Genomic DNA, 20,825 nt, shown 5'->3' on the forward strand with positions numbered 1-20,825 from the left:
GAAAAAGGGCCATGCACCTAGGGAAGACACACATGGCAGGTACTGGGCAAACCAACTGATTCAGCGTCAACGTGAAATTCCGGCAGCTACTGTTACTATGGCAACAGGAAGTCTCAGTGGTAGTGGCCCACGGTGCGCTTTTTCTCTCTTTTTCTCTCTCTCTCTCTCTCTCTCACACACACACACACACACACATACAGAGAGCAGCATACTCTCTTAATGATGTTTCACCAACTCGCCCACTCATCACCAGTCACACAATGAGCCTTGCCCAGAGAGTTAAAGAGAGAGAGAGGGACGGGCAGGAAAAAAGGATAAAGAAATGCTGCTTTGCGACATTGCCACTGTGTTGATTGGAGTGTGATTGATAATTGATGCTTATACACCGACAGAATCATCTTCCCCTTACCCAGAAGCCCCGTGCATTCCTGTATGAAACCCCAACCAACTGATCTCAGAAGGTGAGCAACACAATTTTAAAAGGTTCCCAGGGAGTCTCTTTGGCTGGGAAAGATGATTAACTCTCGAGTGTAATTAAAAATTAGTTAGGAAGCAGCACTGGACACACACTTTTCATAGTCAAACAATAATTCACACAGCTATTTACAACAAAAGGAGTGAGTGGGATTAAGTTGCCTAGGCAACATGTCCTCTGATCCACCACTGCAGCTATTTCCATATTACGATGAGGACATTTTGGAGTTTAGGGTTTTCCGTTCCTCAAAACAAGATCATCTCCTTCCTTTCATTTGTCCTGATCTGAGAGAAATTGATACGTGCCACAGTGATCAAATCCCACCTCATTTGTTTTGGTTATGTGTCTTTCTGTTAGGATTAGAGCTATATTTAGTGCCATGTAAATCAACATCAGGGGGAAGATGTGAGGTGGCGGAGCTTCTGTACTAGATGCAGCTCTGGTGCTATACAGTAGCTCTAGGTTCATTCCCTCTCACAGCTTCTCACATGTGAACTTGGAGAAAAAATGCCTCAAGCAGAGTAGACCTTCACAATGTCATGCTTTACCTTCTACCTTTGACAGTATCTTGATTTTCTACACAGTACCCACAATGCTGATCTGCAGCCGAGTGCGGATTAGAGACGCTTCCCTAGTCCTCGCTGCAGAACTGTTACTGAAATGTGGCCCAGCGCCGCATAGTAACCAGTGAGTCATATTCCTTAGTTACATCTTAAAGGCATTTGAACTGAAAGGAGGACACTGGCCCGGCATTGTAATTAAACTAAATTTTAACAATTGTCAGTTCTATAGTACAATATTGAAAAGGAGTCACAAAAGTGGATAAGAGGCATTTGTTTGACAGGAAGGATCATACGTTCTGTTATCCAGGTTCAGATGACACAGGAGGGTTAAACAGAGAGATAACAATAAGCAAAAGTCCCTTCATAGACGACTCCACCTTATAATGAGATGAAAACGGTGATGGAAAATATAGAACATCATAGTGTTTCCTCATAAATATTCCACTACATGATGTGCCTTTGATTTCAATTAAAGTACTATATTTCAAAACAGCATATTGCTGTATTCTAAAAAGGTGGATTTCCCATCTTAAAAAACAAAACAAAAACAAACAAACAAAAAAGGAGCCATGACACCATCCTGCAATCAAATTCCTCCATTATAAAAACTCTGAAGCCAGACAATTTGGTATACATATATTGTACAGTGCGTTTGTGGAGACATTAGGTCAAGGTATTGTTCATGTACTGGGTACGTTCTAGAAATACTAGTTGCAGATAGGCACCAAAATAAATAAATGTGTAAAACAAAAATCAAGAATCTCACAGGGTTATATTGAAGGCCCATGCCATCTTATGTTTTCAATGAAGTACACTTTCACATTATTCACCCATCTAGCAGCACCAAGTCCCCTCACCCAAAATAACCACCACCATAACAAAAACTAGTGTGTGGGAAGCACATCAACAACAGCTTTGAAGACATACTTCTTTGTTCTACAAATGGACAAAAATACTATCGCACATGCAAAATCCTTTGAACACTACACTCATGGCAAATGGGTTTTCTACTATTATTTTTGGATGACTAAGAACAGTCCTCGGCTGAGACAAGGAGTTTTCCTTCTTTATGCAAATATAATCCTGTGTATTGCAAACAGCTGATGAAATCCTGCTCCAATCCCTTGTTGGAGTAGTTTTTGTGCCAACACCCGTTTTAACCTTCGTGTTTCTCACTCCACAAAGAAGCATTAACATCCTTAGGATTGGCTCGCCTGCCTGCATTCTCCTTTCATCTCGTTTCCTTAGTGAGGATGTGTGTTTTTCTTTAACACTATCATTTTTTATCAGGTTTTCCACAGAAAATAACCAAGTTATTATTATGGTGATGGTCATCACTTGGCCAGTTCTCCTTGCCAGGCGGGAATAGGCCCACCTGGAGGCACTTTGTGTCACGGCCGTTTGTCATATGTGCATATAATCTAATGAGTACAAACTGTCTTCAAACACACCTGAGATAGACAAGAGGCAATAGCAAGGACAGTCTTTAAAAATCTCTCTAATTCTCTGAGGTGGCCAGAAGGATTAACACCAATTATTACTTTAGTGGTGCTGAACAGCATTTTCTGTGTGTGTTCTTCACTTTAGCCCTTTTAAGCCCCTTCTTCCCACTCTTAAGCTCAGACTGCCAGTGTGGAACTGCTGTGGCCTTCAGAAAAAGACAGATGGATAGAATCTAAGAACCCACCACCAGCTTTAACGCCGTTTCCCCCCACAGAAACGGATAGGTAACCTTTAAGTGTGACTCTGGATTTAGTATTAGAATGCCAGCACACAAAATGGAGCCATTTGGTGGAGCATTCTGGCCTTCCTTTTGGTACATCTGCCAGTCTCTCTCTCCCTCCCTCTCAAAAAAAACCTCTCTTACTCACGTGGTAGTGTTTGTTAGTAGCCAAAGCTGATTGTTTCTGAGTGGACGTCACCTTGGGGGAGTGGGTGCCACATAGTACTGCCCTGAAGACACACAGTAGTTAAATCCCTCATATCTGACCTCTGACCCTTTCAGCTCTCAGTGCTGCTCTCTCAGTTATCCACGCCTAACTTGGACAGCCCCTGCCTGAACTCGTGCAGCTCGTCTATCTTTCCGTCCAGAATATCCATGAACTTCTTCAGTTCTCCCTTCATGTTGCCCTGCTTTTGCTGATTATCTTCGATGTCCACTTGAAGACCCTCTATCCTCCCTTCCAAGTCCTTGTTCTTTGTCTCTGCAGCCTGTGGAAAATATAAAAACAAATGATCAAACATCACAAAAACACAGATTCATTGCAAAAAATAAATCAAATGGTGGATTTACAAGGGAATCAAAATCATCCCCTAAATTGGAAGTTAGTCCATTTGACTGTATGCTGTATGTCCTCGTTTAAGCAGAGCTACAGTGGAAGCCATGGGTGCAGCACTGCGGTGCATATCTGAGCCAAGGAAAGAGCCTCCTTGAATTACAGCTATTTGTAAAGGGAGAAAAAAGATAAGCTGACTGAGAACTGTTCTCTTAGCAGTTTTCTTCAGTTCAACCAGCCTCTTAAGATAGAGTCCTATAGTGAGCAGTGATGAAAAATAAGCAAATATTTGAAAAAAGGATACATTTGCGTTTAATTTTAGGGAACATTTGCCAAACTAAGGTAAACAAAAACATTCAGTGTTAAAAACACACTGCAAAGTAAGAGATCCCACTGAAAAGAAGCAATTCCCTCAGTCCAGGATAGGTTAAAGGATAATGACTCTTGGAAATTTAGCCTGTCATGCCGCTAATTGAGTTTGTTTTTCAGTTACTGTCAGGACAAACAATCAAGGTCTTAGATTTAGGCAACTTTTCCATGTTTATTATACTGTATGGGGGTGGGGAGTTTGGGGTAAAATAAGCCCTCCAGACTAGCAGGCGACACTAGTGACACATTAATGCCAAAGATACCAGTGAAGGGAGGGGTTTAAAATAGGAGCTCTAAACGGGTGTTGTGCCTGCATGACCGTATTCTCCAGCTGACTCCTGAAACCTGATCTCCACGTGGGGCGTCTTCTTTAAATAGAAGGGAGCCAGCACCGCAAGCACAGCTAGGTGGAATAAGTAGATTTTACAAAATGCCGCAGAAACACATTAATGTTAGGGGAATGACTTTGATTTGGTGGCGTTTAGAAGTGGAATATCAAGTTACTGTATTTCAGTGATGGGCCGCAGCAGGGAAATGATTTTCAACAGTTTTTATCAATCAACTTCCATCTCAATGGATGCTGGCTCTAATTTTCTTTGGGGCCTCATGGATAGAGAGGAGGTATTTGAGGCATCCCATTGTCGCCGCTATGCTTCTCCTCAGTTTGGATAGCCTGTTTGTCAGATCGGTTTCTGCTTGAGCCAGTTCTGTTGTCATTGTCATTCATGCAGTTGGCTGATGCAGAAACAAACCTGGCAACCAGGCTTTGTAAAGCATAAGAACTTCAGGCATGCCACTGTTGGTTTTATACTCCGCCCTCTCCTCCCCTCCCTCCTCTCCCTCTCTACCCAGCTTGAATGGCACCACATGCATGACAGCTTGGATGATGAAATCCTGCTCTGAGTCAGTCAGAACAGGGGGAGAAGAGCGTCACTATCAATGCAGCTCATGTCAGACTTGGCACTAACTGGGCATACAGTCATACACCAAGCCTGGCACTTCAGGTTTCACAGAAAGTCTGATGTATGGCTGAACAAAAACAGCCTTGAAGAACAGGTGCTCTCTAGCTGTAGGGTAGATGGCAGATGATGGGCGTGAGTCCATATAGTTTCAGGGTTTCTGTCAACAACAGAATCTCACACCCGACTTAGCCTCACAAGCACATAAACATGCCCGTGGATTTGCGACATGAAATGTTATAAGCCTGGGGTCTTTAAAGCCGGCCCTGGTTACGAGCTCTCAGCGGAGCTCTTAAACATCTTCAGCTGTCCTTGTCATCAGCAAAATGGCGAGATCAAATCAAAAAGCGGCTGCCGGAGAACCAATAAGCCGCGACAGAGATGTTGTAAGTGCAGGAAGAGAATACGGCAATGATCTACTTAGTCTTTATTTATAGTGCTGTGATGGAACCTGATTAATAGGTACAGTAACCACAATGTGTGTGTGTGTGCGTGTGTGTGTGCGTGTGTGAGACACGTGATAGGAATGTTGTGTCACAAGCCCATGGGCAGAATGATGAACGGACCTCTAATGCTCTACCTCCATCTGAAAGCATCTAAGAGCCCACGTGTCACGTCAATGTGACAGGCGTGACGTCTTTGTGTGTGTTGTGTGCTCAAGGTCCGTGCCGTTCTCCGCCGCGCGCTTATACTCTAGCCATAGGTCGAGGCTGAGCGCGTGCAGGGGTTGATGGGAAATTATTTTGTGGGAACTTTCGGGGCTGCTTTGACCTCACCTGCAGTTTCTCTGTGATGCTCTCGCACTCTGCCATGAGCTGGGGGATTATCTCCGCCTGCTTCCTCAGGTTCTCCAGTTCCTGGGAAAAACAAGTCAGTTCATCAAAAACCTGCAGTTCATATATTGCTGCACAAAAAGATATCGGCGATATAAAGCAGGTAAGGAACAAAAAAAACCCCACATATCACAAGCTTTGAATTAATATTCCAAGATGTAACCTTAATGATGTTTCCCCCCCTTTATGCTTAGATGCTTTTTTCCTTCTTTTACTTCTCAATTAAACAATCTATTATATCTCCAAAAAAAAAAAAAAATCTTCACCCTCCACTGCCTTAAGACAAGCACACTACAATTTCATAGCCTCTGTTAGCGCTTCAAGTACTTCCAGCCAAGTAATAATTGGTCTACTCTTTGTAGTCGCCCGGAGCAGCTTCGCTCCGTTAGCTCACGGCCGGCCAGCGCCGGGGTCAGCATCACACTGGATGCTTAATAATTCATAGTCACGTTTTTAATTGGACGAGTTCAGCGTGTGCATTTCTAGAAGGGGGTGAGTCACTCTGCTCTGTGGCTCCGGCAGATGAACCTCTGTGGGCTGTCTGCCTGGTGAATGCATGGCAAACAATGAGATCTCATTTTGTAGGACCCTTGGTAAACATCATGAGCATTCAGCTGATGCACAGCACTGTGGAAAAGCTGGAGACCAACGAAGGACTCGTTTCTTTGGTCACAATCTTTCAAAATGAATCACAGCCTCTTTCAGCTACTTCCTGCTTGTCATTGTCCTGCAGGAACGCTTTATGTATTCCATTAATACTCTGATACCTGGGTCGTATCGGATCTAATTTGTAATGTAAAACAATCTAGTTTATGTAAAGCACTTTGAGTTGCATTCTATGTAGGAATGGTGCTATATAAATAAACATATTATTATTATTATCATTATTATTATTATTATTATTATTATTAGGTTGCCAGGTGTCAAACTAGAATACTGACACACCATTTCCCCATGGGGATTTTAAATGGGTCCAGTGTTTCCTCTGTATTCATTTAGCAGTAGTGCACCACCACAGCAAGGAAGCTGCCACCACTGTTAGATAGAGCATTAGCATTGTAATTTAGTCTTACTATCATCTAAAACTAAAGAAAATAATTTTTGAAGAGCTAAAAGTCGTGAGTGACAGGTGCGTAGGACAAAAAACAAAAAGGTAGATACTGAGAAAGCAATATAATCCTTCATCAAGCAAAAATGACTCATTCTTGGTCCCATGACCAAAATGTTGCAATCAAGTATTATGCAAGGGTAAACAGTGTGTGGGATTATATTATCATCTACAACTAAAATAAATGTAGTCCAAATGTTTTAGAAGTAATGATTTTATTGTGATTAAAAAAAACATTTTTAGCACTACACCAAACAGCGGCAGATATGGGATAAAACTAGAATTACCCCCCAAGCACCACAGCTGCACCAAATTACAGAGGAAACACTGTGGTCTTTACGTAACTTAGTTATAAATATAGTTTTGCAGCACAGTGATTAACAGCATTAGAGACAGACCATCATTCACCTTTTAGGGAGAGTGCAAGGCTTGTATTAAAGTAACTTGTATTGCACCAGAGTGCCAAAATGTCTAATCTTCTCTACAATCTGTCAGCGGAGGTAGACCGCTGCTCTAAAGCCTCAGAACAGTAACAGAGAGCACACACTAGTCAGCCTCTGTGTCCCTTCATCACTTTTTGTCTGATAAAATATCTAAAATGACCTGGCCAGATATCAACTCGCAAAGGATGGGGAAACAAATTCAAAAATGATTCATCCTCTACGTTCTTCTCACGGTGGCTGAATTTGTTTTGTCAAACGCTTTCTTCCTCTGTTTCACACACAGCTGAACACACTCCCCGTCAACGGCATGAAAGGGAGACACAGTCACCACAGAAAGCGGCGGAAATAAAGAGAGGCAGTGAGATTCTTAGGGAATGCCAGAAGTCAGTACTAATAAAATATTTGTCTGCAGACTGAAACAGCATTTAACCAGTAATGAGAAAAGGTCAAATGACTGTGTGGCCATGCAGGACCCATCCTCATTAGAACTAACACGGCCATTAGGCTCTGCTGGGCTGAGAATCAGATATTTTGGATTATGGATGAGTGACGTAATAGACAGTTGGTGCTAATGGCATTTGTGCCCAAAACTCCTTTCCTTGCATCTCTGATAATTCTCTGATAAAGTCAGGAAACGAATACGCATTCCACAGTCTGGCTATTTTCAAAGAGCAGTTCCATTACAAGAGGTACCAAAACTAAGGTACTTAAAAAATATGTGGGACACAACGTAAGATGAAGGAACTTCAGAGAGGGAACAACAACAGTGGCCTGTATAAAAGTCCGGTTTTAGCTGGGTAAGCGAAAATAACAAGACCAACCCAGAACCCCAGATCCCACAACAATAGCTATCATTTCCTATTGGAGAATAATCAGCTCCTGAGGGAGAGGAGTGCTGTTGAGTGGGGAAAAGAGGCAAAGAGCCACTGTGCAGTGAAGAGACTCACTGAAATCTAGGATTATGGAAGAGAAAGCTAGACTTGTAACTTCAGGAGATTAAAGGGTGGAGGGACAGACAACGGTGGAATCCTGCAGCACTAATCTGAAAATTGTGATTGCTCTGATGGAGAAAGGATGAAGGGACAAAGAGTGGATCATAAATGTAAACTCTGTAGGTAAAACAAAACCTCTACTATGAGGTTTTCCCAGCCTGGCCCTGATATCTCTGGCTCAAGACAGATGTAATTGGATTAGATTTGCATTTTCGAGGGCTCAGAGCATGGTGAAGCGATCAAAGAGCAACAGATAGTTGCAAGATCTGCAGCGCTGTGTGTGCAGACATCTCACCTGCTCTTTGTCCTGTAGCTCAGCCTCCAGCTCCTGCACGCGTACGGTCAGCTGGGCGTTTCTCTGCTTCTCCTGATTGGCTTCGTTACACTGGGCTTCCAGCTCTGCGATCTACCGATAGAGAAGAAAAGAGAGAGAAGTACTTGATGAAAAAGCAGCTGGGAAAAAAAGCAGCTCTTTGTTTTTATTGTGAACAGGGATGAATGAGACATTGGAAATTCAAATTCATATTAATTGCAGTGTTATCTTGACAACTGACACGCTAGTAATAAAATAACTTGTGGCATGTTACAAAAAGAAGAGTTGTATTGTTGCAACACCAGTCCAGTAGCAGCACCAGCCCACATTGATTATGAAACTAAAATGATTCTATTTATAGTGCTGGGAATACAGCAGCTGATCTAATGTACTCTACTGTTCTGAGAAGAGAAACAGACATTACAGGATTTACCACAATTTGTGTAGGGATTCACACATCACATTATACACAGATTATACATTATATACAGATTTCAAAGCATAGATTTACATAAACTGCTCTTTTGCCACAACATAAGATGTATAGCAGCATAGAGATTTATTCTGTGTCCTTTTTATAGAATGAATGAATAAATTAAATTTTTCAATGTATGCACGACAATTTTTGTGTCGTGCATACATAGAAGTGCCAATATTGTTTCCAAGTTACCTTTATTGCTAGCAGGTTTGAAGGGTCTGTGTACATTACTTAACTTGTCTGTAGGAGTGTATGACTGTATTACCTTTTCCCTGAGTGTGTCACTCTCCTCCTTGCAGGCGCCGAGTTGTTTCTTCCAGCTTTCTACATTAGCTGAGGACTCCTGCAGTGCGTCCACCAGCCTAGCATTATTCTCTCTTAAAGTCTGTAGCTCTGTCTCCCACTTCTTAGCATTGGTGTTGCTGCCAGAACGGACAGATTGAGAGGGATCCAGAGAGTTATTAAGGGAAGGAGGAAAAGAGATTCAGACAGGTTAGTGTTGAAATGCCTGGGGCCTGTGCCCACTGACATGACACATAATTCTACCAAATCCTTCCAATCATAAGTATTTAATTAGCTGGGATGCACATCAAACTGTCAAGAGTCTTTTCAAGTAGAAAAAGAAAAATAATTGAGTGTGAAAAGACTCAAAGGTCTAATGTGCTGTAGCCCTGATAAGATAATGCAATCTGCGGATATGGTTCAGGTATCCTTTCCCACTTGAGTGTGTGTGGATAAGGTTGGAGAGGTTGTGATGTATATTTAGTATGCATCGCTGTTCCCTTCTGTATGCATGGCTGGGTTGAAGTGTTCTCCTCTCTGTCAAATGTAGACAGACTTGCACTGTGACATTCTACAGCAGCAGTCCTGGTTCTCTTATCCTTGTGTGAATAAAGTCTCAAGCCCTCTCCGGGACGCCGTTGGTATTACCAGGGGAGGTCTGGTGATCGGTCATTTTTACCTCAGGACCACGCAAATTTGATCCCGTCAGGATCAAATATGCCAGTGATTTTCTCCAGCTACCCCAGCTCAAATTACCTACTGTATTTTGATATTTTGAGCTAACTCTGATGTTCTGGGGTCATTTTAATCCCATCTGGATCGACATCTGGTGTTTCACGCAATTACCGTTTTGCGCATCTGGAGCCATATAACCAAATGGCGGGGTAGAGCAGCATCACTCCTTATATTAGATTAGATGATTAAGGATCCCCGTGGAGAAATTAGCTTGCTGCAGCAGCAAAAGTAATAGGATTCAGCAGGGAAAAAGGCACATAGAGTATAAGCACACAAATAGAATATAAAATGAGCAATAAAAGGAAGAGATAGCTCATTTAAGCACAGTTTGGTGCCGAGACGATTAGAAAAATAGACAGTGGAGGAGAGTTTAGGAGCTGCTGCATCTGGTTACAGAGAGTTTTGCCAGTTTTGCTGTACTGTTGGTGATGTTGGTGACATTTGCACAGACAGATTCCTGGATTACCAAGTTCAATATTTTACCATCTGGATGACGGACTGAAATTACTATGCGCATGTGCAAAATCTAATTACTGACCTCACCTGGTAATACCAATGCTGCCTAGAGAGGGCTTTAGTTAGAAATGATTTGTTCTTTCAGAAAACTCTGGAAGCAATGCGACAGCCCCAGAATGAAAGGAGCTAAATAAATATGTGGTATAATATTAAAGCCCTTTTTTTTTTTTTTTTTTTTTTAATCATTAAGCATTAAGTCGTGCATTATTTATAAATGAAGCCTTACCTCTGTTCCACGGCGCTCTTGAGGCGGTCGTTCTCGCTCTTCAGCAGGGCGGCATCCGGACCCCCGTGGGAGATTTTCTCATCATCTGTCCCATTGATGCTGGACGCCTGGTTGGTAGACGGGGTCTCACGGCCAGACTCCTGGTAGGGGACGGAGGGAGACTTTTTGAGCACAGTCACAGCTTTCTCGCAGCTTTCTAAATGTCTGATGGGTTGAAATGTGTAAATGCGTCTCACAAATAGCACTCCCATTGTGAGAAAGGGGCCCTGGGCTCCTCCATGTGAAGCACTGTAACACCCACAACACATCAGCTATGACAGTGGAGGGGTGAAGAGGGAGTGTTGCCAGTATCCATCATGTCATATGGCCCAGCAGCTTTCTGCTTCACAGAGCCGAGTCTGAGTCCTGCCATCTGGAGTTAGCGCGGGCAGAGAGCGCGGAGCGGGCCTTGGCAGCTGGGGACCGGGCGGAGGCTGCTGGACGCACCTCTAGTCCAGCTCTCCAACGTCGTTTTCTTAGTCCACCGAATTACCAATCGGGGATCGTTTGTGTAAAAAATACAGGAGCTTTCATTTGAGCAAAACAATGTGGAGTGACACCGTTCCACTGTGATCTCCCTCTCGGTCAAATTGTCACTCAGATAAAACATTTCCAGCCCTCCACTTACCTCTGACTCCAGCACAGTGACATTTATCTCTCTACTTTGTCTTTGTTTTATTAAACCCTCACTCACTCACTCACATGCTCCCTCCTTCTTCTTTTAATTGATTTCTGTCCGTGTTTATCCATCTGTGTGGTGCTTCCCAGGTGATAAGTGGCTTGGGATCACTTTTGACCTTTCCTACACCTCATCAGTCATTATGAATCATATGCCTGACTATTATTACATGAGTGATCTCTGTGTTGTGTAGTTGTGTGTTAAAATACATAGTTACAGCACCACAGGCAATGACTTACAAACAATCAGAATGAAATATTCAACAAAGAGTTCTGCCGAATTCATGGTTGGGTTTCTGACTTTCCACATCTCTGTGTTTTTGTCTCAGCTTTGGTGCTAGTGCACTAAAACTATTCTTATTTGGATATTTGATTATGCTAAAAGCACAATTTCTAGACACAGAGCCTATACCGTTTTGTGTTTTTGAGGAAAAGTGAGCTCAATTAAAATGTTTTAACTTCTCATTTCCACCGTAACTGCAGAGAAAGCACTGAGACAGCAGAGGCGTTGTACTGAATCAGAATTTCAGACAGTCGCAAGATATAATTTACCTGGGAGTGATTACTCGATGTCTCCACTTTCTCTTGAGATTTGTCCCTCGCTAGCTTGGCTGCTTCTTTCACCTCCTGGAACTTCTCGGCAAACTGAAAATATATGAGAGATGTGAAAGAGTTGTGATTAGTTGCAATACAAGCTGAAATGTAATAAGCAGGGCACCTCGCCTTTAAATTGGTGGGAGCTCATGGTAGACTAGAAAGCTGGAGGATATGATGAGCTGAGAGATATGGGGGAACATATTCTATCTACCCTTATAACTTTTCCTAATGCTTTCTATTCCCCGCGGTGATGTGCAAATTAATAGAGAACGAGTGTGTGCGTTTTGTCTCACGAGTCCAAAGACAAAAACAGAAATAAATGTCAAAAAGTCCTTCTCTCAGCTACAGCAGTGGTGGAAAGTAAAGCCAGATTACTCTTCTCACTTTGAATGGCTCCACAACTGGCCAGTTTGACTCTTGCTCTAACTTGTCCTGAATAATGCAAAAATGTACTTAAGTAAAAGTAAAATTACTGAAAAGGTACACAACAAAGCTACTCAATTACAGAGACAGGAGTAAATGTAATCAGTTACCTCCACCCTTGAGCTACAGTATATGGAGGCTTTTGTGACCTTATGTGTTGCTGAACCATTTTCTGGACTCACCTTGGCCAGCTGCTGCTCCGAGGCGAAGCCCAGGCCGAAGACGGTGTTGGCCCTGCTGTCGGCCCACTGGCCAAATTTCTGCGATGTCTTGGTGAAGGTCATGTTGGGTGTGATGGTGCTGTTGATGATCACCTGTCAGGGATAACGACAGGATAATCAATTCATCATGACACGCTCGTTTAGCTTTATTGGAAAACGCATGGTAATCAATTAAGATTTAGGCTTCCAGCATAATTCACAGATGCACTTCCTCAGCAGGATGCCAGGTGTTTGGATTTTGAATGTCATGTGTGTCGTCTAGCCAAGACAGGGAGTTCCAGCAGCTGCAGACGCATGGTGAATAGTCCTATTGATTTGCCAAAGGACAAACCCCTATTGTAGCTCCTTTCATACCAGAGTGAATATCTGTTGTGCTCTGCCCTAGACGGAAGGCCAACACCATCCGCCTCCCTCTGACTAATACAAGACTACTAATTTTACACCATGTCCGTCATCTTGCCTACACTGACATGTTTGATTCGGATTAGCATAAAAGAGGCTGGGTGTTTTTTTTAGTTCATCTGCTGTGCCCATCTCCAACACTTTAGAGGAGAGATTGCTCATACCTTGTGTCATTTATGTAAGACTGTGATAGTCCACTTCCGAAAGAGATTTGGATTCATGCGAATGTTTGAGATTCTCTCTAAACTCCAAAGCAATTAAGTCTTATAAAATCTCCAATACTTTGCGACTGTTTACTAGAAAAACCTCCTTGCTCAAACATGACTTATCTTCTCTGTCCTAGATACAGAGGGAAAGGCAGTTTCCACAATAACAATAAAAAAATAAAATAATCCAACAGGATGCTGGAAGGCAAATGGAGACTTGTGCATAATCCTAAAAGGGGGGCAGCAATCTAAACACTATTAGATTTGCTGCTGTGAGAGTCACTGTCTCACATTCCCTTGAGGATCAAAGAACACTAGTCTTAAAATGGAGCTCCTATCTCCTATCTCCCGTGACACACACACACACACACACACACACACACACACACTATGCATTGGTGATTGCTGACCCACTAACCTCTAAGTGGTCAAATAACTCCATCCATATCTGCTACAGGACACGCTCAGCTGTTGTAGCTATGCAGTATATCAGCTGCCAGAAAACATCTGCTGCAGTCTAAAATTGTAAAGTAACAACTAGTGCATGAGGCAGCGGCGCTAACCAGTAGAATCTCACTAATAGATGCTACAGTTGACACAACGTCAGCACAACTAAACTGGGCTTGACTATGCCATTTAATTATGCTTGTTACTGCACCACAGCAAACACAGACATGTCTAACTCTGCATGCACACCTACACATTTACGCGCCTGTAAACAAACACACACACACACACACCTTCAGTCTACCCTCGCACATGTACACAAACCCACAAAAACTCATGACAGGGGTACAGAACAGTAGATGGAAACAACACGTGCAAATTATCCTAACAATTAAGTAACAATAGAAGACAGTTTAATTACAATGCAGCCCTTGTCTCATAGCAACATGGCGCTGAACATAGGATTTGAGAATTCAAATTACTGACAGACTTGTCCTCTCGTACGCCCCCACCGTCTCTCTCTCCATTTCTCTCCATCTCGTCAGCAGCTGAGGTGTTAAAACACTTTACACTGCATCTTTCCAGGGCAGAGATACCCAGAAAGCACAGACTTAACAGAAATTAGCCAACATTAGCATTCAGTCAATAGCCTCTTACTGAGACATTTAAGTCTTATTCACAACAATTCAAATGGCTACTAAAGGGGGAAAACATTGCACATACATGGAAAAAGCCAGTCAGGACACCTTTGTCTGCATCATTTTTACTGTGGATGTCATTGGTTGCAACCTGTGATTCAGTTTGCATTCGCTCCTCCAGGATTAAATGAAGAATGAATCTGATTTTAAATCACCAAATGCTTGATCAAATCAAGGTAACCCAAGTTTCCCAAAAGAGGGACCTGGGCAAACCTGGAACAGCACTTGCAGATCTTATTTAAAACAGCTGTGTGAATATTTAACAGACCTCATTGCTTTGGCTAAAAGAGAAGTGTTAAGATGGGATGAAACTTTAACGATTTTAACGAGATTTTTGCCATTCACTGTCAATTGACCAATCAGAGCCCAGATTTCCTCTGCTTGTTAGCACAGCGCTACAGAAACTTTCTGACTGGATTTCACGTTAACTTCCATCTCGCCACACCAAGTCACTAGTTAAATGACTGACTGAGGCTTTTGCTTGCATTTTACAACAAAATTGACCGGTAAGCCGGCTAACTTTTCAAAAATCAATATAGTTAACTTGCAGCTTGGGTTAGCTTTGCTTGGCTAATATGCTAGGGCTGCGAGGCCAGACGTCCTCGACAGTTTGCTTTTCAAACAAATTGTCCGGGTCTGATGTGAAAATACCAGAGCACTATTTGGCAGCAGTTTCTCTTATTGTTCATCTACCTAATTTACCTCTAGCAGGCTGTCGGCAGGTTCCCTAGTTAATGTGCAAAATCAAGCTTGGATAGAGAGAACTCTACTGTAGCCTTGTTAGACCTAAAATCAGCAGGTGACAACCATTCCTGTTTCTTCAACACTTGCCAAAGTGGCAAGTAGTGCTGATGTAGGGGGAAGAAACAGGGCCGGTTGAAACAAAGAAATAAAAAAAAAATGAAAAACATGTATGAGAATATACCAAACGAAATCTGATGTATGTACAGATATGTACAGAATGAAATAAGTTATAAAGAAAACAGCAATATATGCTATGTATAACCTATAAGAGGAAAAATGAGAATATGGAAAAAGAAACAACAGCATAAATGCTCTAAGCAAATCTCTGTCTGCTGCAATAAAAATAAAGTAATAAAATACTTTGTGAGAGTCACCAATACCATCAGAAAATGAACTGCAACTGACCTGTAAAAATTAGTAAATTGAGAGCGCAAGACTAGACAAAGCTGTTTGTTTTTATTCACCTACAGACGCGCTCATAAAGGGAGACGGTAAAGCTACAGTATATGTCTGTGTTGTTGATCCCGCCAACTCTGTCTGTAATGTGGTGTGTAATAGGATAATGAGCAGTGTGGAACATGATCGACTTCACGCCACTGAAACTACTGACACAGATCTACAGTCTGCCTCAGTGTCCTGCTCTGATCACCTCCAGCTCACATTTTCACTTTTTTTTTAAATGGGTTATTGATCCTGTACTGTGGTTGTGCACACCTACAGAAACGTGGGTATAGACAGACGAACCTATGGAGGCTCTACTTCATGGTCGACAGGGGCATCGTGGACCATCAGGATGCCCCTATCTTATTAGGCCCTGTGAGAGTATGCTGGTGTGTCTGAGTGTATGCGAGTGAGTGAGTGAGTGAGAGTGGGAGTGTGTGGAAGAGAGAGAGAGAGAAGAGTGACAGGGACAGCTGTGAGGGTGGTGAGCTGGGCTGCGTATCAAGTGGCACAGGAGGCGCAGAGCAAGGCTCGGCTGGGCGCTGGCCTGAGGGTCACCAAGAAGCTGCAAGGCGGCCAGGGAGCGTTACAGGAGATTTCTGACTGGGCTGGTTATGTGTCTGCAGCGTGCACAGAATCTGCAGAGTCAGGTGAAGCTAAAACGAAGATCAAAGATGTAGAGCATGGCAGAAGAGTGTAACCAAGCGCTGATTACCGGTAAAATGTGTCTTTGGTCACCCACCACACTGGCCAGTTAAGTTCTGAGATGATAACATCTGAATACTTTGGTATATATATAGAAATGCACACTTTCGTTGGTCTTTGCCTGTCCTCTAAATTTGTCCCTGCTGACCACCGTAATCTCTCTCTGACCGTGAGCCAATCAAATCCAAGCAAAACAATGGTTCTGTGTCAAACATGCTCCTGATTGGCTGCCTGGCAGATTTATACTTTGTTTTGGGGTTTGCGATGTTCAGGGCATGGATGTCAGGCAACTCATGCTTCTTGTGGTCAAAGTGGAGTGTGCGTTCTGTTACCATAGTGACAAATTGCTTTGTAGTTCTGTTTGCACACATTGTAGTCTACCTTTTTCAGATTTCTGCGAGTTATAGTTGAATAAACGGCCTATAGCTCTAGTTTTTGCAGGCTATATAGCAAAATGGTGGTGACAAACTTGCAGCCCTTTTCTACCTTGCTTCTCCTTTCTTAAACATACTGTAGCTCCACAGAACAATTTTCACACTTCTGGATAGTGCTGGATAGTGCAATCATTACAACGCAATGCGACACCGCCTGTACTGTTGCAAAATTTTGGATGTGCACAACTCCACACACAGTCCCTGTGATGATCCTACACACGTAGTCACACAGGCCACAATTGCATCATATCAACATTGATGCTGCACATTCCGCAAAAAGCATCAATTAAGCATTAAGCTGGCTCTACACAAAGCGGTAGCATCTAAACTTTTGTTTCTCCGCTGCCTGGATGGTAAATTAGATGCCACCAAAAAGAAAAAATGCCAACAAAAGATCCATTGAGTGATCCAAGTGAGTGAGCAAGTTTTAAATTAAAACTCCAAATCTACTCTTGTGTCTGTACTGAATGTTTCACACAGTCCCCGATTCTATACACAAAATTGGATACAGGTACGACGACATATTGCTGTGAAAAATGCTTACTTATTATTTTGGCTGTTAAAAATTATTCTAGGTACATTTTTTTTTTAGTTTACCAGCTCTTGGCAGGTAAGACAAAGTTTTGGACACTAGGTGTGAAAGAAGTAGGGCAAAAAAGAATGAAAGAAAGAATAGGTGGTAAAATGACAGTAGGTTATGAGACAGAGGAAAGAGGCAAGAGGGAGAAAGTATTCAAGACCAGAACTTTCATTAAGATTTTAGTTCTCCAAAGCATTGGCTCAGAGGTGTATTGTGGTCATATTTGTAATAATACAAAGTACAGCCAGCAAACTGGACTCAGCACTGTGTTGCCATAGTACTTGTACATCCGTATATCAGGAGCATTATTCAGGACGGGTTAGAGCGAGAGTCAAATGTGCTGATACGCTCTTCTACTTGCCATATCATCACCATCAAGTTGCCCCGGCCATCAGGGACGGACAAATATAAGCTGACGGTCTGTCATAGTCAGTGTATGTTGCACTAAAAGCCAATTCTTCCAGACAGACCTGTCTCCCTGGCAGCTAGTCTAGGAACGAAAAACTTTAATTTAACACTTATTTGATATGACTCAATATTTCTCTGCTTTCAATTACTTTGCCTCATTCAAATTTAAGCGGAAAGAGAGATAGATTTGGATGAAATCAGCTGGAGTCAACTCTTTATTTTAATTGAGCGACCATTTTATGTCCTGACTATAAGTCCTCATAGCAGATAGCTGTTGCCTACAGGTCCTGTTATAATGCACACTGCTCCCTCCCTGATGGTAACAGGAGAGTGGAGAGACGGAGGGGCAGAGAGGACAGCAGGAGTGGGAGAGCGGAGAGAAAACTGCCTTCAGGGTATATAGGACATGTACCAAAATAGATGAATCCACTCCAGGAAGAGCGATGTAAAATAGATTACCCATCTCTGATAACTATGAAATCTTTACAAAGCAAAATAAAGATGTTTTGATAAGAGACCTGCCTGCAAGATAAAATGTGTTAGTAAAGTTAACTCCACTTATCATCAGTAATCTACAGTTTTTGTCAGTGGTGTAGCTCCAGAAAGTGTTGCTGATAACATAACAGATCAGCGTCTTGCCTCTCTGGTTTCTAGCTGTGGGAGAGACTTGTTATGAAGCTAACAAAGCTTGACTAAACTATGCTGGCATAGAGGAATAAAGCATGTGAATTCTGTTTTAAGATGTGTTTTTGCTTTAACAAAATTGCACTGAACTGCCTCAACCTGCACAGCTACCAGTCCTGTAAACAGAGTAAAATGTGTTCTCAAATCGGAGAAAAAGAAAAAAGTCAGAAATTCATCTTTATGCCAATATATTTGATCCAAAGGGGCAAAAACAAACTTTCTGCAAACAGAACAGTTTGAAGTCCACACGCACGCACACTCCTCTAAATTAAGAATGCAGTTAGCATGCATTTGTTCAAAGGAGATTTTCCTTAGTACTAGAACAAAATGCTTGATGTGCAAATAACAGTCTACATTCAGGCAAGTCAGTGTTTAGGTCCTGTGAGATCTGTCCTTCAGCAGTTGGGCTGGTAATCCTAACACTGAACTCCACAGGCCTTTTATCCAAACAACCGGGTGAGAAAAGTGCATGACTGAGAAAGTAAACAGATCCCAATATCTGTCAACCTGCTCAGTCATCGAAGTGGCTGTGGAGGTAATCTGTGTAATTTATGCTTGGTGCAAAAGGTGACAGTCCACCAACGTCAGTAGAGGGATCTCGTTGCCATCACACCCCTACAATTTCCCACAGATAGAAGACTCCAATCACCATGGAAACGCATTATCTACCCTTTCAGCTACTAGAGGAAGTAGGCATGAACATGAGATACATGCACACCAGCTATGGTATCTATTAGTACATGCATGATTTAATCTCAACAGCATGTTCTCGTCATGTTGGGGCGATGCTAGTGAGTATGTTGAAGATTTCAATTTAGCCATGGCACACAGAGCTGGGGGAAAGATTCATGGTGTGTGTGTGTGTGTGTGTTCAGATATTGAGTACTGGAGGTACATCATTAAGAGCGGGTCTCCTCTGGGCCGTATTAACATGCAGGCTATCAGGGCTTAAGTCCCTCGGCCACCTGCAGGCAAGGGCCCACGAGGCTGGAGGAGAAAACACAAAAAAACCTAATTGAGCAGCACTCTACAGTCTGCACTTTGCTGTGCAGCTGTCAAGGGCAGGGAGGGGTGTGGATGAGCCAACAGAGGACAAATCAAATCATTATTTTGGAAAATGAGTGTGTTGTTTTTGATTATGAACCAATCAGAATGTTAATTGGTTAGGAGGCTCTTTGCTCTTTGCTGGTGTTCAGTTTCTCATTTCAGGCTACATGAGAGCTGTGATGGTGCCGTCCTGTGAGTTGGTGCTGAACTGTTAACATGCATGTGTAAGCCTTTCATAAACTCATCTCTGTCTGTATGCAGGCAGTAGGCTAAATCAGATTTAAAGTGGTGCTAGGTGAATATAGTCTCGGGTCTGTGTGGTTGTGCAAAATCTTATCTCTTATCCTCTGTTTCTTTTGCATAAGTATCATAAATGTATTTTATGAGGCAGAACGATGGTGATGGGTGCTGAGGGAACACAGGCAGAGATGGGCTTCCTCACTTCAGAAGCAGGAGAACACAAGAAATGGCAAATGGTCCACTATTAGGTGGATGCTGATCAATAGGAAGCGCAAATGTAACATTACTATACTTCGCTGCAAATTGTTTTTTTCATTTATTCCACTGAGTACTCTTCTCTAGCCTCAATTGTCTCTCTTAGAAGCAGTCAAATCTATCCCCTCATCCCTCTCTCTCTCTCACATTATTACACACACACACACACACAAATCTCTGTTGCTGTCAGTCTCCTGCAGCTCTAATACACACCTCAGTCAGCCCTGGGGACGTCCTGGAGAGAGGAGCCATTTACAAATAGCATACATGCAAACAAACAAAAGGCACACACCGGCGTGCAGGAGTACACACCTACGGTATTGCACACACATACCTTGGATCCATCCACGCTGATGATGCGGTAGCTGTTGCGTGTGTTGTCGTAAAAATAGGAGACGGTGACAGCCTGCTTGCTGGCGGGGACCCAGTTCTTCTTGGTGGTGGGGTCAATCTGGAAGACGTGGGCCCTGGTGGTGAAGATCGGCTGCTCCCTGCACACCACAGAAGAAGAGGAGAGAGACGGTGTGAGAGGGGGATGACTGCAGATCAGATACACCAGAGAATTCATACGAAACAACAGAAAAAATCAAGGCAAAAATCCATTTACTGACAAGCCACATCTTGCAGCTGTTAGCCGACATCTCAAAACACACCAGAGCTCCAGATATCTGCTTGACCGGACACTCTGCTAACATCCCTCCATCACACTCTGCCTGCAGCACTGCTGTGCCGTCCCAGGAGATGCCATGTCCTGAGTGTCTCAGCATGGAGGGGCAGGTGTTAATGTAACACATACCCTAAATCCTCATGGCAACCCACAGCCATTAGCGCATCAACACCTCCTGCCCTCTCACAGTGCAGGCCGGGCTACAATAACACATCTCTGTGTTTGTGTGTGAGTACGCACCTGTGTGTGTGAGTCTATTGCCTAATGGAAGATTTCCCCTGTGCACCAAATACATTAGGGGCAATCATCTACAATTATCTACTTGTAGCAACATAGTCAAA

At 42.8% G+C, this 20,825-nt stretch overlaps 1 protein-coding gene across 1 annotated transcript in view; it reads right to left on the reverse strand.

Moving 5' to 3' along the window:
• Positions 1-1,227: 1,227 nt before the first annotated feature.
• Positions 1,228-20,825, reverse strand: part of homer2 (homer scaffold protein 2) — a 29,598-nt gene continuing 10,000 nt past the window's right edge. Inside the window, exons 2-9 of the mRNA XM_071533616.1 lie at positions 20,152-20,308; positions 12,488-12,619; positions 11,838-11,930; positions 10,569-10,708; positions 9,075-9,231; positions 8,314-8,424; positions 5,419-5,499; positions 1,228-3,249 (exon numbers count right to left, since the gene is read on the reverse strand). Coding sequence (XP_071389717.1) covers positions 3,061-3,249; positions 5,419-5,499; positions 8,314-8,424; positions 9,075-9,231; positions 10,569-10,708; positions 11,838-11,930; positions 12,488-12,619; positions 20,152-20,308 — 1,060 coding nt within the window. The 3' untranslated portion in view covers positions 1,228-3,060. The remainder of the gene's footprint in view (positions 3,250-5,418; positions 5,500-8,313; positions 8,425-9,074; positions 9,232-10,568; positions 10,709-11,837; positions 11,931-12,487; positions 12,620-20,151; positions 20,309-20,825) is intronic.

The sequence above is a fragment of the Centroberyx affinis genome, unplaced genomic scaffold, assembly GCF_046629955.1.
Source record: "Centroberyx affinis isolate AG114_WGS23_722 - 3 ecotype Tasmania unplaced genomic scaffold, CSIRO-AGI_Caff_v1 ptg002385l_1, whole genome shotgun sequence".
Lineage (NCBI taxonomy): Eukaryota > Metazoa > Chordata > Actinopteri > Beryciformes > Berycidae > Centroberyx > Centroberyx affinis.